The 17,098-nt window shown below is 38.3% G+C and overlaps 1 protein-coding gene across 2 annotated transcripts in view; it reads right to left on the bottom strand.

Annotated features, from left to right (window-relative positions):
* Positions 1 to 17,098, bottom strand: part of LRRC69 (leucine rich repeat containing 69) — a 98,186-nt gene that overhangs the window by 21,488 nt on the left and 59,600 nt on the right. For both annotated transcript variants that reach the window (XM_061172104.1, XM_061172105.1), the window contains one exon: positions 3,420 to 3,521. In XM_061172104.1, coding sequence (XP_061028087.1) covers positions 3,420 to 3,521 — 102 coding nt within the window. The remainder of the gene's footprint in view (positions 1 to 3,419; positions 3,522 to 17,098) is intronic.

Below are 17,098 nucleotides of genomic sequence, written 5' to 3'. Positions count from 1 at the left end.
TTTCTGAAAGAATTACCGTTTCACACTAATATTACAGGACTCCTAAATTAGATGTTTATTATCACTCTTCTTACTACTTACACAAAGCATAGATTGTGATTCTGAGTGAAACACTGATTTTAGAGGTAAGTTTTAGCCACCAGAATTCAACAGCTAGTCTCATTATAAAGCCGCAGAAAACTAATAGACAAGAATTCACACCCCAAAATAGCAGGTGGTAGAATTTGCTGAAGTACATGGGATGAATAAATAGGTCACAATTCATACAGTTCACTTTTTCCGTTTATGATTTCTGGAACCAAACATGTTTGTCGCACTCAGTATGTCTCTTGACAACTCTTACATTACCCATTATTTATATCCTTCTCCTACTTGCTGCCAATGTGTTGCTGTGGAAGAATAACATATATCATTGAAATATAAAGTTATTACTTGAAAATACAAGTGTATATAAAATAAGATACTTTTGGTATGACCAATAGTAAATTTCAGGAAAACTCGTAAAGATACATGCAATGCAGTTTTTGAGAATACACAAATTAATGATGGCCTAATCTCGGCGTTATTTAAAAGTCAAGAAATCTTCTATGACAAATAAATTGTTCCCTTTAAATAGTTTATATGCTATTCTGTTAGAATATTTGTTAGCTAACTATATGTAGGTCAGAGATTATTTCTACGTTTAAACCATCATAGATTAAAATTAGTTTCAGGTGTTTCTTTTATTTTTCCTTATATATGATGATTTCATTTGAATGATAAAATTATCCATATACAAATTATATTTATATAAATATAAAAAATTATAAAATGTAAAAACAAATGTGAATCCTTAGAAGGAATATTGAACCTTGGAACTATTGTATGATCAATTGTTACTGTATGATAGGCACTAAAATGTAGCATGAAGAGCAAAGATACTGAGTCAGAGTCAGATAGATAAATAGGTGCAAATCCTGGCTCTGTGACCTATCAGTGTGACCCTATTTGGACAAGTCCTTAACTTCTCTGATCTTGGATACCTCACCTGTAAAATAGGGATTTTTTTCCCCAATACTATCACGTAGAGTTCAGAGAATTAAATTACATAACACAGGTAAAACTCAGTCTGGCATCTGCTGATGCAGTATATTCTAGCTAATATTTTGTTATAATGTAGTTATCAATGTTAAATTTTAGTTCACAAATCTCTGAGGTGAGGAAAAGTCTTTAAAAAATCTTAACCAATGCAGAGCCTGAAACAATCCCTATAGTTTTTTGACAGCCCAAGTAGTTTAATCAGTAATGTTAACCAAATATCCAGTAGAAATGACTTTTACTTTAAGTACAAATATAAAATGTATAATAAATTTATCACCTAAGAAAAATTCTTAGAGATACTTTCAAAAATACCCAAGTCATTTATATATTGTAAGCAAAAATCATTACTTCTACTAAATAAACAAAACAAAAACCCAAAACTGTTGTGTTCCTGGGTCCTTAGTTTTGAAATGAGAAGGAAGAAATATTGCTCTCTCACCCTGCTCCCGGGTCCCAGGCACAAGGTAACATTCTTGCTCTCAAGTGCTCCCTGTAAGACACCTGCCACATTGGATTAACCACTCATCCATTCCCCTCCACAAACCAGAACCTCTTCCAACCAGAGACTACCCCTGTTTCCCTTTCCCTCAGTTTCTGGCAGCCCCTTTCTGAGGCAATACTGCAGCATGGAGTCTGGAGCAAAACTGCTTAGAATGGCATCAGCATTCCAAAACTTACTAACTCTGTGAACTTGGACAAGTTATTTAACCTCTCCGAGTCTCAGTTTATCTATAAAAGGGGACAATAACAGTACCTACCTTTCAAGGATTAATGGAGGACTAAATTAGTTCATTTCTGTTACGTGCTTAGAACAATGCCTTGCCCATGGTAAGCATAATAAGTGTTAGTTGTCTATTATTATTATTTTTGTTGTTATTATTTTACTACTACTATTCTGAAATACTTGATTCAAGGAGATAATTAGGTTATAAGGAATTAAACAAATTAAATACTTCAGTTTTTTAAAAATCATTTGCAATTAAACGTCAAGTAAGTTTTTTTTTGACTTGAGAGTGGGAAATAATACTGTTTGTGGAAATATAGATCGATTCTCTGGAAAAGAATTTGAAAAGAGCTAATCAGACTTTAAAAGATGAAAGTTCTTTGGCCCAGCAATTTCACTCACTGGGATAATATAGACATAAGAAAAGGACAGTGATTGTAGTCTTGTTTATAAAGGCCAAAAAGTTATAAAATTATTAATAATCTAAACAGCCAACAGTAAGAAAGTAGTTTAAAATATTATGGTGTACTCATATACCAGAATATTATTATGCATTCATCAAAAAAGATGTCATAGACATATTTCTTATTGATTGGAAAGATATTCACAATATTTTGAATAAAAAAAGCAAGTCTCTAAATAGTATGTGGAGTTTGAAATCATCTTTGATAACAGAAACTTCTGGATTTATGGAAAGTTCTAGCAGAATAAATGTCAGAGGGAACAGTGATTGTAACTCTGCATATTGGATTTCTGATATTTTTTAATCAATTTCTATTGCCTTTTTTCTAATTTCATAAGTTTGTGTTACTTTTATAATAAATTTTTTAATAAGTATGGCATTATAACTAATATTTTCTTCCTCGCTCATCTGTATTTTCTACTTTTCTGTATTAAACATATATTACTTGTGCAATAAGGGGAAAATGTTATTTTTTTAAACTAAACTGTCAAACAAGGTTGGTTGTTTCCTGTAACCAGGAAACTTGAATCCTATGCAATTCTTGAAAGTTTTAAGACAATTCTGCATGTTCAGCTATAGGCCTAAAAGGACCTGAGGAGTCCAAATTCATGATGGAGACTCATACTCAAATGTGGAAAGATCTGAAATCTTTAACTCATCTATCACCAAAATACACACAAAGAGAGTCTTGTAATGTATTTCCCTCTTCCTTCCTTTAATATCATAAACTTTTTTGACTAAAGGGAGCACAGTTTCTGGATCATATTCATTTATCCACTAGGAATGGGGACAAGTGAAAAGAAGATGGAAGAGACAAAAGACCCCAGTAAGAACTAATCAAATATATCCTTAGATAATACTGAGAAAATACTTGGAGGTTAAAGTGAAAACAAATTCCTTTGTTTTCAACAAAATGTTTTCATCCAATAAAATGTTTAAATGTCTCTGAATTTGGTCACTCTGAAAATCAGATAGGATTACATTGGATTCTGCAAGCAAGTCAAAAAGATTATGACTAGGGTCCACAATGCCAGTGGATTATGGTTGTATGAATCGTTCGCTGGCTTGGCAAGAATGCTTTAGAAGAAAACTCTTTCAAACTTAAATCATGGCTTTAGTTTGAAGACCTGTGTGAATGCTATAAGGCTTCACCTGTAGACTCCAGATGTCCTCGTGTTTTACAGCATTAACCGGCTGCTTCAGGAACAGTGGGTTTCCCTCACAGTAGAACTCCCTCAGCTTCAGATCTTGAAACTTTCAAAACAAAATAAAAACTTCACTACACAGCAAAATAAACTTCATTTCTGAGCCTACATCTTCAATAAAATTAGACTAAAATTACTTTATTTATGACATATTCCACATTAGTATTTTAACAGCAGGGCATACTCTAGTTATTAGAAACATAAGAATCTTTATGTTGGCATGGATGGCAATGACCTTAGAGGTCATTGGTGACATCCCCCATACTAGACAGCTGAGAAAAGTTGTTCAGGATCAGAGAATTGTTAGTAATAGAAGAGAGGTTAATTAATCAAATGCTGGGAACAGTTTGCAAATAATACGTTTGTTAGGAACCAAGTATGATGAAAAATAACACTCTAATATACACCAAAATCTAGGTCTCAAATATTGTCTTATGATCCATTCATTTATGATCAGTGAGGAAGGTAAGGGAAACAGAGGAACATCAAAAAATTCTCATTATATTGAAGTACAGTTGATTTCTCTGTTGTGTACAATGAAAATAAAAAAGAAAAATATACAATTCACAAGAATATTGAATCTTCTATGAAGAAAACCTAAATTCAGCTGGATTCTACCCCTTGAGTAGAAAAAAAGGAATTCTCTTATATTAATATTATATCTTTTTGAATTATGGTTTTCTCAGGGTATATGCCCAGCAGTGGGATTGCTGAGAAAACCATAATTCAAAAAGACATACATATCCCAATGTTCATTGCAGCACTATTTACAATAGCCAGGACATGGAAACAACCTAAATGTCCATAGACAGATGAATGGATAAAGAAGGTGTGGTACATATATACAATGGAATATTACTGAGCCATAAAAAGGATGAAATTGGGTCATTTGTAGAGATGTGGATGGACCTAGAGACTGTCATACGGAGTGAAGTAAGTCAGAAAGAGAAAAACAAATATTGTATATTAATGCATGTATGTGGAATCTAGAAAAATGGTACAGATGAACCTATCTGCAGGGTAGGAATAGAGATGCAGATGTAGAGAACGGACATGTGGATATGGGGGAGGGAAGGAGAGGGTGGAACGAATTGGGAGATTAGGATTGACATATATACACTACCATGTGTAAAATAGATAGCTAGTGGGAACCTACTGTATAGCACGGGGAGCTCAGCTCGGTGCTCTGTGATGACCTAGATGGGTGGGATTGGGCAAGGGGAGTGGGAGGGAGGTCCAAAAGGGAGGGGATATATGTATACATATAGCTGATTCACTTCGTTGTACAGCAGAAACTAACACAACGTTGTAAAGCAACTATATGCCAAAAAAAAAAGAACAGGATTAAAAAAAAAACAAAAAAAACTGTGCCAACAGAAAAAAAAAAAATATGCTTTGACTCCCTTGAGTTCACATGACTTTGAACTCATGTGGTTTTCAAAGTTAAACTCATTTAGGGAGTTACTTTTCTGAGATAGTTTCAGCTGTGAAATGGGGACAATAAGACCTATCTTCAGTGGTGTGCAGATAAAACAGTTCTCTGAAAAGAAAAAAAAAATGTCCTGATTTGTGGCATGCTTTGATTCTATGGTGTAAATACTCCTATCATAGCTGATTCCAGTCACTGAACACAGAGTTGGGAAGAGATGTTGAAAACTGGTTCTTGTGAGCCAGGATGAGGTAGCGCCATTACACCACTGCATCTCACAGTTATGGAAGAATTAGAGAGATTTCCTTGATTTCAGCCCATGGTTTGAAACACAGCACTCAACAAATTAAAAATAATTGATTTAAAACATCTTTCCAGGGCATCATGTCATTAGGTCTAAATGTCTCACGAAATTTCTACAACATAGACAAGATTTTAAAATAAAATACAGAGTTTAAGGCCACATTGGAATCACCTACAGACATTCTGACTTTCTTAATTCAGTTTCCTATGTTATCCACCAACAAGGAGCAACCTAGAGAGTTGAACCTAATGGTAGCCACAAGTCAGTTCTGGGTGTGCTGAAATGAAAAGAGCACTTCTTGTGCTTAATGGAAGCATCATTTTTTCCTTCTGGCCCTAAAGAATAACATTCTATAATTTATACCTTAACTCATATTCCTTTTATAAAAATCTGATACAAACATGACTAACTTGGTACCTGCAAAAGCATTAACACGTGTGAACCTCATTTCAAAGTTGACCACAGTTCAAAGGGCATACATTTTTCTTTAGGGGTCATGTTTCTCTTCCTTCAAATCCTATCACTATTCTTCCATCAAACATGGTAGTGAGTTACCCAGCTTGCTAACTTACTACACATAATATATCAGAAAGAAATTATCTTAATGAAAAGAAATTAATAAAGAAATTCATTAGCATGTGTTTTGCAGCAGGTAAGTTTCAATAACCTGAAGTCACACAATCTCTCAAAGTCCACTCTGAATATTCCCCAGAGCAACATTTTTTAATACCCTCTCTCTATATGCACTACTAGGTTTCCTGCCAGCCTAGCTTCTTAACAGAACAATATTCTTTGCTAGCGTCATCACTCCAGTAGCATAATCTCTTCTGCTAATAAAATGTTGTTACAGCTTTTCAGAGTTTCTTTGCACAGGCCTACTCAAACTACCAGTGTTATGAGTTTAATCTCAACTGGAACAATTTTGTCTCTCCCTCCCTCTCAGGGGTCTACAGATATTTTTCATTGTTACAACTGGGGGAGGGGGCAGTATTACTGGCATCTCTTTAGTAAATACCAGGGATGCTGCTAAACATCCTACAATGCACAGGATAGCTCCCGCAGCAAAGAATTATCAGGCCCAAAAGAGTGTTGAAGTTGGGAAAACCCTGGTTTAGAGGTATAAGGTCATAAACATTCACTGACCATTTATCTGGAAAGGGGATTTGCAGCTGGAGAGAAATGAAGGTTCAAATGAGGGTTTTTATTTTTTTTAACGTGAAGACTTGATCATGTAGAAGGTAAGTACCAACATAGAGAAATTAATTTAGAGGAGAAAGGAATAATTGAAAGAGTAACAATCAGGTGAAGAACACAGAAAGACTTTTGAAAATTAACATCTTTGAATTATCCTTTCCTCCGTGGCCAGAAGAAAAGATGCAGGCATGAATAAGTTTGAAGGTGTGGAATTGGATGTGAAGGAATCAGACATGATCCCTTCAATTTTGTCTTTGAAATAGAGAATACGACCATCTGCGAATTGAGTTGTGAAGCAAGGTGTCGATGTGGAAGGAGGCATGAAGAAGGTGGTGAAAGTATCGAATAGGTTTTGGAAAAGGAACCTGGCATGGGACAAGCAAAAATATTATATAGGGGTGCTGAGGGACCACACATTTGTGGCAATCCCTGTCCATAGATTGTGTGCTCTCCTTTAACACCCAGCAGTCTAGATACAACATTAAGAATCTGCAGAAGTACATGTCAGAAAGCAAGGGCATGAGCTCATACGTACTAAAAAGTAACTGAATTGGACTGGGTCCTTTATGGTTTAGACCAGATAAAAAAAGAAATAGTACAAAGTTTCAATGGACTAAGAGTAAAAGAAGATGTAGAGGGACATGAAGTCTGTGATCTAAAAGGAAAGATATGGCTATAAAGCAATAAGAGAGCTGGAACATAGGAGGAACCAGGGGTCAAACTGCCATACTGGACTTTAATTCTTCATATTTAGAGCAGCTGAAGATGATGTTGCGATCTAGACATGAATGTGATGGTGGTTTGCTGAACTGAAGACCTGAAAAGCTCATTAAAATCAAGGAATCAAGGAACTTTGAGCCTAAGTTGTTTGTATTGACCACCTTTACAAAACAACTTCTTGAGTAATGTTCTCAAATATTTGGCTGTCTACTGGACATCTCCAGATAAGAGTCCCACAATCACCATAAATTCTAACATTCAAAAGTCGAACTCTAATTTCCCCCAGTTTTCCTTGTTCCTTTCCCCACATCAAATCTCCTGCCATGTCCTGTCAATTCTACCTTCTTAAAACTTCTAGAATTTATCCTTTCTTTCCATCCCCCTATCCACCCACCTCCTTGCCACCTCTGGGCAATCTCTTCTCCTATTCCCTGACTCAGCCACTAATCCCTCTGGCTTGATTGAGGCCCTCATCTTACAGGAATTATTGCAATAGTACTTATATTGGTCTCAGTGCAAACTTTTGTTGCCAAAGTGGTCTTTTAAAATGAGAAGCTGGTCATAATACAACCTTGCTTAAAACTTTTCAAGGCACTCTTTTGTCCATAGGATAAATTCAAAAGCCCTAGTATATCATACTTGGTTCTCCTTGGCCTGTTTTTCCAACCATATATCCTAGTAAGCTCTATTTTCACCCTTATACACCAGCCATCCTGTAGTAATTAGGGGTCACATAAGAGGCCTGTGTCTTAACTTACAATTATTACTCATGCTGTGCCCATTACTCAGTCCACTCCTGGATCATCTCTTCATGACTACAATATCACCCCTGTAAGCTTCTGCAACTTCTATCAAATGTTTCCGTATCTCCTTAGGCCTAATTAATCATACCACCTGTAAATACTATGAGGCAATCATTGTTGAAAAGTTTGTCTTCATCTATCAGGTTTGGTCTCTTTAAGAGCTATATCTTAAGTGACTATTTAATGCAAGCTCTAAATTCAGTACCTAGTACCTAGCTGAGGCGCAATAAATAATCAACCACACACAACTCTCCCTGGGCACTCAAGATTTGCAAAGGCCTTCTTCTCCGGACTTGGTCAATTGTTATAAGTGTTCCTGCAAAGCCCCAGGCCTCAGGAACAATGTATAAGTTCAGCAAGCCCTTCTATTGCTTCAGGCCATCCTTAAGTAATGAGGGAGATCAGAAGGGGGCTAATTTAGGAAGAAATTTGTTAATGTTAACAAGGAGAAGGGAGGCTGAGATTTCACATGAGCTCAAAAACAGAACTGATAAATAGGTGATGGCAAATAACCACGGACCCTTCAGACCATCTCAAAGCTCACAGGGTTACCCTTTAGCAAGAATTGGAATTTATAAATATGCTAACAGTTGACTTGTGAGGAGGGTAAGGTTTTAAGTGTTGGGACTATGTCATCCAAAAATATATAATTAGCAATTCTAAAAAAAGGACATGAATAAGATCTGTGACCAATGAGAAATTCAAGAAAATGTATGATAAACTTGATATCTAATCAGAATTGTGGAGTGATTCAGTTGATGATATCATTTGAACATAAGGAAGCCAAAAATTCTGTTGTGGGAACCCCTGTCTCACACACTGTGCATGAGTGGGAGGGAAAATAGGCAGAAAGTGACCTAAAATGAGAATCCTTCAGTATCTGCTGGATAGTTGACCCAAGAGAAGACCCCCTGAGGGAGTTGAAGAGAAGTGGCCAAGAGAGGTCTGGAGGGAAGGAGATAACTGAACCCCCAGGATCTAAACATACACACACACACACACACACACACACACACACACACACACACACACACACACACACAGCCCTTCCTCATTCTGGTGGCCAGGGAGAAGCAGCTGAAGGCCCTTAAGCTCATGCTTCTCCCTGCCTTCAATATCCTGGGCCTTAAAGCTGATGGAACAGTAGCTCCAGCATCCTCTTCAGCCTCTTGATTTAAACATCATTGTAAAAAGGAAAATTGATCTGGGAGGACTTATTTGTTATTGCCTCACAATCCCCATCCATACCTGCTTAAGACCCCACTTCTATCCTTGAACCACCTGAGAACCAGTAACTGAAGAGGCCTCTGCTTCCACTCTGCCCTGTATTTTCCACCTCCAACAGTGTGATCTTACAATGTAAATCAGATCACAACAGTACCTAGCTCAAAACCATCCAGCACTACCTTGCTCAAAACGATCTCATTTCTCATTCAAAATGAAATGCAAAGCCCTCAAGCTGGCCTACAGGACTCTGTTATGATTGGACCCTGTACCATCTCTTTGACCTTATATCCTACCATTCTGCCTCTCCCTCTTCCTTTCCCCCTCCCCTTCCCCCTCCTCCCTCCCCCTCTCCCTCCCTCTCTCTTTATTTCTCTCTCCCCTCTGACAACATTGGCTTTCTTTCCAAGCGTTTTTTGCCTTGGGACCTTTGCACTTCCCTCTTCTTGGAACACTTTGGTCTCAGATTTGTCCATACTATTAACACTCAGAATAAAATGAAATCATATGTTTAGCAGTTTGAGAGGGGAAACATTTTGACGCAAGGATTTGATAACCAGACAAGTTTTCATTAATGTGCAAAGGCAATGGAAAGACATTCTCACATGCATGAGAATGAAAGAAACCAAAGAAAATTAACCAAAGAAAATTACTCAAGACACAGTAACTGAAAGAGAGTAACAAAAACCAAGAATTTGGGTAATACATTCATTTTGCCTGTCAAAATGCAAAGAATAAAAAGTCAAACACACACTGCCCCAATACAAACAATATTGGGGCAATCTGTTTTTTGCAAAAAAAGAAAATTTGCAATGTCATTAAAAAGTCTGAAAATTGTTCTTACTCTTTGTTAATTCTACTGATAGGAATTCATCCAAAAAAATATTTGAAATGGGAGCAAATATGTATACACAATATGTGTTTCTCAGAATTATTTAAAATTGTAAAATCCTTTCCTATATTAAAAAAATGTATGATAAGTTATATTACACATGTAATATTCAGGCATTCTGCCTTTTGACTCTCTACGTCTAGCAAAACCTAAGCCTGGGTCATCCATGCCATCAGCTTTCCCTGTCTCTGCACACAAGCAAATAAGTGCTGTTTGCAGTTATACCTTAGGGCAGGCAAGAATCACAATAAATTCATCTTCACCAACTTCCAGTATGCCCTCAGTGATTGCTGGAAATTCTCCTCTAGTCAACACAACTCCATGTTTTCTTTGCTGGTTCATCTTTCTTTGCCCAACCATGAAATAGTTCTCCCCTGAGCCTGGCACATTCTCTTTTCACTTTATTTTTTTTTCCCTTGGCAATCTTAACCATTTCCATGACTCAGTGAAATCTCTATGCCAATGACTCTGGTTCCACACCCTACAGCCAACTGCCTACTCAAAATCTTCACTTGGATGTCTTAAATATATGTTAAATTCACTGTGTCCAAGATTGAACTCATGATCTGCCCTCCTAGAGTTGGTCTTTTTCCAGTGTTTTCTATCTTAGACTATAGAAAGCTTACTAGCCCATCACTGTTTCTAAATTTACCTCGTAAATGTCTCTTGAATCTGTTCAGGTCTTTCCATTCCAACTTCCACCACCTTAGAACAAGTTACTGTCATTTCTTTCATGGTTTCAGCAAAAGTCTATCAGAAGTCCACCCCGTTCCCTTTGTCCTCCCTTCCAGTGTGTCCTCCGCACTTCAGAAATATGATCTTTTCAAAATACAGATCTGATTATGTCACTCCCTACCTAAAACCGTTTAGACTTGCATTGTTCTTCAAATCAAAATCAAAATCCTTAGCAAATTCTTGGTCATGGCCCCCTCTTAAATTCCTTCCAGTTCCCTGAACAATCCATGTTCCCTCCCATACCAGGGCCTTTCCACATGCTGTTCACTCTTTCTGGAATGGGTCCTTCTCCTTCATCTAATTGATTCCTACTCATTCTTCAGACTTGAGCTTTGTCACTCCTTCCAAGAAGCCTTCCCCAAATTACCTGTTTAGTCAGGCTCCTTTTCTCTCTCATAGACCAGTGGTCCTTTCTTTTAATGTACTGATTTCAGTTTGTAATTATACATTCATAATGTTAATTATTTGATTAATATGTTTTTCCCCTATAGTACAGGGAGAGCAGAGACCCTGTCTTGTTTCCTCACCATTAAATGCCCAGTTCTTAGTACAGGGCTTAGTATGTAATATAAAATGTTACAGAAAGAGAAGATAGACTCAGAAATCAAATTGCCTTGTTTGAATTTGAGGTCTGTTAAACATACTAGAAGCACCAAACTTTTCCTACTCCACACACACACACACACACACACATACACACAAACACACACACACTTTCTACGTGAAATCACCTACCCAAGGACCCTACCTTCTACAGATTTTACATGGTATGATTCTACTGCTTGGACACTTGAACAGGGGCTTGATTCTTGAGCCAAAGAAAGCTAATCACAGGCCTGAACCAATCATCTGGGATCCAACAGGCTGGCCTAATCATATACTCTTTGTGGAATTTGAACCAAGAAACATGGAAATTTGTCATTTAGCTCTGGAAACTGGACCAGAACAACTGTTATGGCAAGGAGCTGGAGAGTCCACAGTGGGCTATGCATAGATTGAAGTTAAAGGGGAACAGAAACAAGGTATAAGTAGAGTAAGCATTTGGAATATGGATACATTATTCCAACAGTATAATAAGTGTGATGAACTAACAGTTCATGCTGCTAAGAATCCCAGAAGCTTGTTGACCTGAGAACCACACACTTGCTCCAGTATCTCTGAGCTCTGCCCAGCCTTACCATATTCCCTGCTTGAATCCCCATGAGATCCTCCTTACTCTTCCCTATGAAACTTTAATTAAACTCCATTTAAATTGCAGCCAAAGAACCAAAAGAAAACATGCACACGAATTTCAACATCATAGAATTCTCTTGCCCTACCATCAGCAGATAGACAATTCTAATGTCTCTGAATTGCTCAAAGTAACCTTCTTATGTGCTTTTCTGTGAATCCTCCTTTGCAAAACACAAAAATCTACCTCTTCCTTCTCTAAATCTAGCTAAGACTTCCAAACTTTAGTCACTCACTCTTTAGAAACAGTCTTCTTTTCAGGTTTTGAAAGCAAAATATATAATTAGTACCTCTCCACTGGATAGGGGAGCCATACATCTAGAGACGCTTTTTCACTCATATTTCTAAACCTCACAGACCTGGTTACAGAGAAAAAGCAGAAATTAGTAGTAAGCAAACTATAAAAGGCAGTAACAAAGAAATCAAAGTTCCCAACCTCTGCCCTGGGATAGTCTACAATTTAAACTGAAAAATTCCACTTTAAAATTTATTCAGACCAGGCAACAATTCAGAGCACTGAACTAGAAGAAAGATATTCAAAGAGTTTGTGAAAGCTGTTTATGGTCTGAAAACCAATTGTGAGATCTTTGATCTTCTATTTTTTTTATTCTGACAGGAAATTAAAGTTTGAGTGACCAGATTCATGATGGGAACTGCAGAAAGAATGTCAGTTTGTAGCTTCTCCCTTGGTTTCCAAATGAGCCCCAATGTCGTTTTAAATGAAGCCTCTCAAAGGCATAACACCTTTAATTCCTCCTGATATATCTTTGTTCTTCTTCATTTATATTAAATATCACTGTTTCAAGGGATTCTTGACTGTTTTTATTTACCTTCTCTTAAGTGACTGCTATTTTAACCAAACATTCTTTTCTTTTAAGCTTTTCATATAACTTCATCTATACTTAATAGTAGAATAGAGAAAACACTGGGCTCAAATGCTGGGGACTGGTTTCAAATCCATTTCATCCACACAACCCCTCCATACAAGTCATTCAAATATCTGAGCCTGTTCTTCATGTATAAATACATATAATAATATCCATCTCACTGGATTTTAAAGATCAAATAAGGAATGTATAAAGTACTTGGTAAACTATAAGGCATCCTAGAAAAATGAGGTACTACACCAACATGTAGTCCATTGTCTAAAGTAGGCAAGTCATATTTATTACTTTTCTCTCAACAGAAGAGTCTTGTTAGGGTCAGCCAATATTTTGTCTTCCATTTTTTTCATTACTTTGCTTCATTTAAGCTCTACCAGACAAGGATAAAGGCAATTTCATATGCTGCAAATCTATTAACAAACTGATACATGTACTTCTAGTTTCAAGATGGCAAAACTAAGCACATTTAGCAGTTTCCCTCTCCCATGCCAAATCCTAGAAATGATAAGAAGATAACTTTTAAGAAAATAAATAACCACTTAAAAACAGGATGATAAATTCTCACAGGAACAGAAACTATGTGTAGACAGTATCAAGTGAGGGAGGAAGCATCAACCCAGGATGAACATGGAAGCCCAAGGAAGAATTCCTACAAAGAGATGGAATTGAGGTAACTCAATACACAGAGGTAGTAGAGGCCTCCAGAGAAGTATGGGATAGTAGAACAACAGACAGCAAGATTACTGAGCTCTTTCAGAAGCAGGCAGACACTGTGAATTCACCCACACACTCTCACCCTTATGGCCACACTCTACCTCCCACTCCTATAGCTCCTTTCCCTGAATCCCACACACCTATAGCCTGGTGAGAACAGTGCTTTGAATAGAGAAAGGTGGAGGAGCTTCAAGATGGCAGAGGAGTAAGACATAGAGATCACCTTTCTCCCCACAAATACATCAAAAATACATCTACATGTGGAACAACTTCTACAGAACACCTCCTGAATGCTGGCAGAAACCTCAGACTTCCAAAAAGGCAAGAAATTCTCTACATAACTGGGTAGGGCAAAAGAAAAAAGAAGAAAAAGAGACAAAGGACCTGCACCTCTGGGAGGGAGCTGTGAAGGAGGAAAAGTTTCCACATGCTAGGAAGTCCCCTCACTGGCGGAGATGGGAGGGAGGGGAGCCCCAGAGGTGAGGGCAGCAACGGGGGTATGGAGGGAAAGTGGAGAGAATCCTGCACAGAGGATCAGTGTCAACCAGAACTCACCAGAGTGAGATGCTTGTTGGCTCACCTGCCAGGGCGGGTGGGGGATGGGTGCTGAGGCTCGGGTTTTGGAAGTCAGACCCCAGGGAGAGGACTGGGGTTGGCTGCATGAAGACAGCCTGAGGGGTCTAGTGCACCACAGCTAACTGGGAGGGAGTCCGAGAAAAAACCCAGGCCTGCCGGAGAGTCAAGAATCTATTGTTGTGGTCGGCTTGAGGAGAGGGGTGGGCCCACCATAGGAGCTTCCTGCTCCGTGCGCTCACAGACAGCTGGGCACCACCTATGTGACCTCCAGAGGTGGGCGCGAACCGTGGCTGTTATCTCTGACATGAGAGGGGGGCAATGGCTGCCACTGCTGCCACCAAGTGTTATGTGTGTAAGTGCAAGTCACTGCCCACAACTTCCCAGAAGCCTGCACAGCCCTCCACTGCTGAGGGTCCCACGATCTGGGGCCAACTTCCCTGGGAGAATGCAAGGCACACCTCAGGCTGTAGCAACTTCACACCAGCCTCTGCCACTGCAGGCACTCCCCGCACATCCCAATTGTGACTGCCGTATCCCTCCCTCCCCTCCCCTGGCCTGAGAGAGCAAGTGAGCCCTAATCAGCTACTGCTTACACCGCTTCTTGCCTGGGCAGGGCACAGACACCTGAGGGTGGCCAACAGACAGAGGCAGGGTGAAAACCAAAGCTGAACTCCAGGGGCTGTGGGACCAAAGGGAAATCTCTCTGTGCAGCTAGAGGAGCAGCAGATTAAACCCCTGCGACTGGCTTGGTAAAGCCTGCATCTGTGAAATATATGAATAGACAATGAGTGTTCCCACAATCGAGGCTGTGGACTTTGGGAGCAACTGTGGACTTGGGAAGCAATTACATGGGCGAGGTAAGGCCAGATCAGAGTCTGAGCTGGCCCCACAGTGCCCACAGCAGGGCCAGAGACCTACTTAGAAGTATTGGAGGATTCCCTGGGTAGGCAGGGAATAGCAGTGGCTCACTGTGGGGGCAAGGACGCTGACAACAAAGGCCACAGGAAAATATAACTACTATTACTATTATATATACTTTCTCTCATTTTTCCATTTTGTTCTATTATTGTTCTTTTTAATTATTCTTTTAATTTTTATTTTTTATTTACTTTTTCTTTTCTCTTTTATGCATTTATTTTTAATATGTTTTTTATATTATTGTTTTCCTATTTCTACTGTACTTTTTCGTTATATTTTGTTTCCTTGTTTTTCTTTTTTCCTTTGTTTTGCTTCGTTTTTGTCTTATTTTTAACTAAATTTTACATTTTTCTATTTTTACTTTACTTCTTTGTTGTTTTCTATTTATCTTTTTGTTTTCCTCTTTCTTTTGTTTTTACTTTTTTTTGATTGTTTTTGTGTGTTTCTTTTATGCTTTCTTTGCCTTGTTTTAGTTTGCTCTGTATTTGATTTGTTTTAGATTTTTTGTTTTTGTTAGTTTAGTTTTTAGTGTTTGTTTTCATTATTGGCTTTGTTTATTGGTTGCTCTCTTCTTTTTTGTTTTCTCTTTTTTTTCTTTATTTCTTTTTCTCAGTGTGGGTGTGTGTTTCTTTATGTGTTTTTGTCTGTTCAGTTTAGCTTTTACCATTTGTCTTGGGGTTTTGTTTGTCTGTTCATTTTCTTTTTTTCTCTCTCTCTCCTTTTCTTTTCCCTTTTCTTCCATGCCATGCAGCTTGTGGGGTTTGGTGCTCTGGCCAGGGATTGGGCCTGAGCCTCCAAGGTGGGAGAGCCGAGTCCAGTACATTGGACCAGCAGAGAACTCCTGGCCCCATGGAATATTAATCGTTAAGAACTCTCCCAGAGGTCTCCATCACAACACTAAGACCTGGCTCCACCCAATGGCCAGCAGGCTCCAGAGCTGGACGTCTCATGTCAAACAACTAGCAAGACAAGAACACAACCCCACCCACTAGCAGACATGCTGCCTAAAGTCATACTAAGCTCACAGACACCCCAAAACACACCACCAGATGCGTTCCTGCTCATCAGAGGGACAAAATCCAGCTCCACCCACCAGAACACAGGCACCAGTCCCCCTCACCAGGAAAACTACACAAGCTACTGAACCAACCTCACCCACTGGGGGCAGACACCAGAAGTAAGAAGAACTAGGAACCTGCAGCATGTGGAAAGGAAACCCTAAAAACAGTAAGTTAAAATGAGAAGACAGAGAAATATGCAGCAGATGAAGGAGCAAGGTAAAAACCCACAAGACCAAACAAATGAAGAGGAAAAAGGCAGTTTACCTGAAAAGGATTCAAAGTAATGACAGTAAAGATGATCCAAAATCTTAGAAATAGAATAGAGAAAATACAAGAAACATTTAACAAGGACCTAGAAGAACTAAAGGGCAAAAAACAGTAATGAACAACACAATAACTGAAATTAAAAATACTCTAGAAGAAATCAATAGCAGAATAACTGAGTCAGAAGAACAGATAAGTGAGCTGGAAGATAGATTGGTGGAAATATAAAAAGAATAAAGAAAAAAGAATGAAAAGAATGGAGGGCTCTCTCACAGACCTCTGGAACAACATTAAGCTCACCAACATTTGAATTATAGGGGTCACAGAAGAAGAAGAGAAAGAGAAAGGGTATGAGAAAATATCTGAAGAAATTATAGTCAAAACTTCCCCTAACATGGGAAAGGAAATAGTCAATCAATTCCAGGAAGTGCAGAGAGTCCCACAAAGGATAGGGGAAACACATCGAGACACATATTAATCAAATTATCAAAAACTAAATACAAAGAAAAAATATTAAAAGCAGCAAGGGAAAAGCAACAAATAACATACAAGGGAATCCCCATAAGGTTATCAGCTGATTTTTCAGCAGAAACTCTGCAGGGCAGAAGGGAATGGCAGGACATATTTAGGGTGATGAAAGGGAAAAAACTACAACGAATATTACATAGCCCAGCAAGT

Source organism: Eubalaena glacialis, chromosome 17, assembly GCF_028564815.1.
Source record: "Eubalaena glacialis isolate mEubGla1 chromosome 17, mEubGla1.1.hap2.+ XY, whole genome shotgun sequence".
Classification (NCBI taxonomy): Eukaryota; Metazoa; Chordata; class Mammalia; order Artiodactyla; family Balaenidae; genus Eubalaena; species Eubalaena glacialis.
The sequence above is the reverse complement of the archived record's forward strand: the minus strand, read 5'-3'. Positions and strand labels throughout refer to the sequence as shown.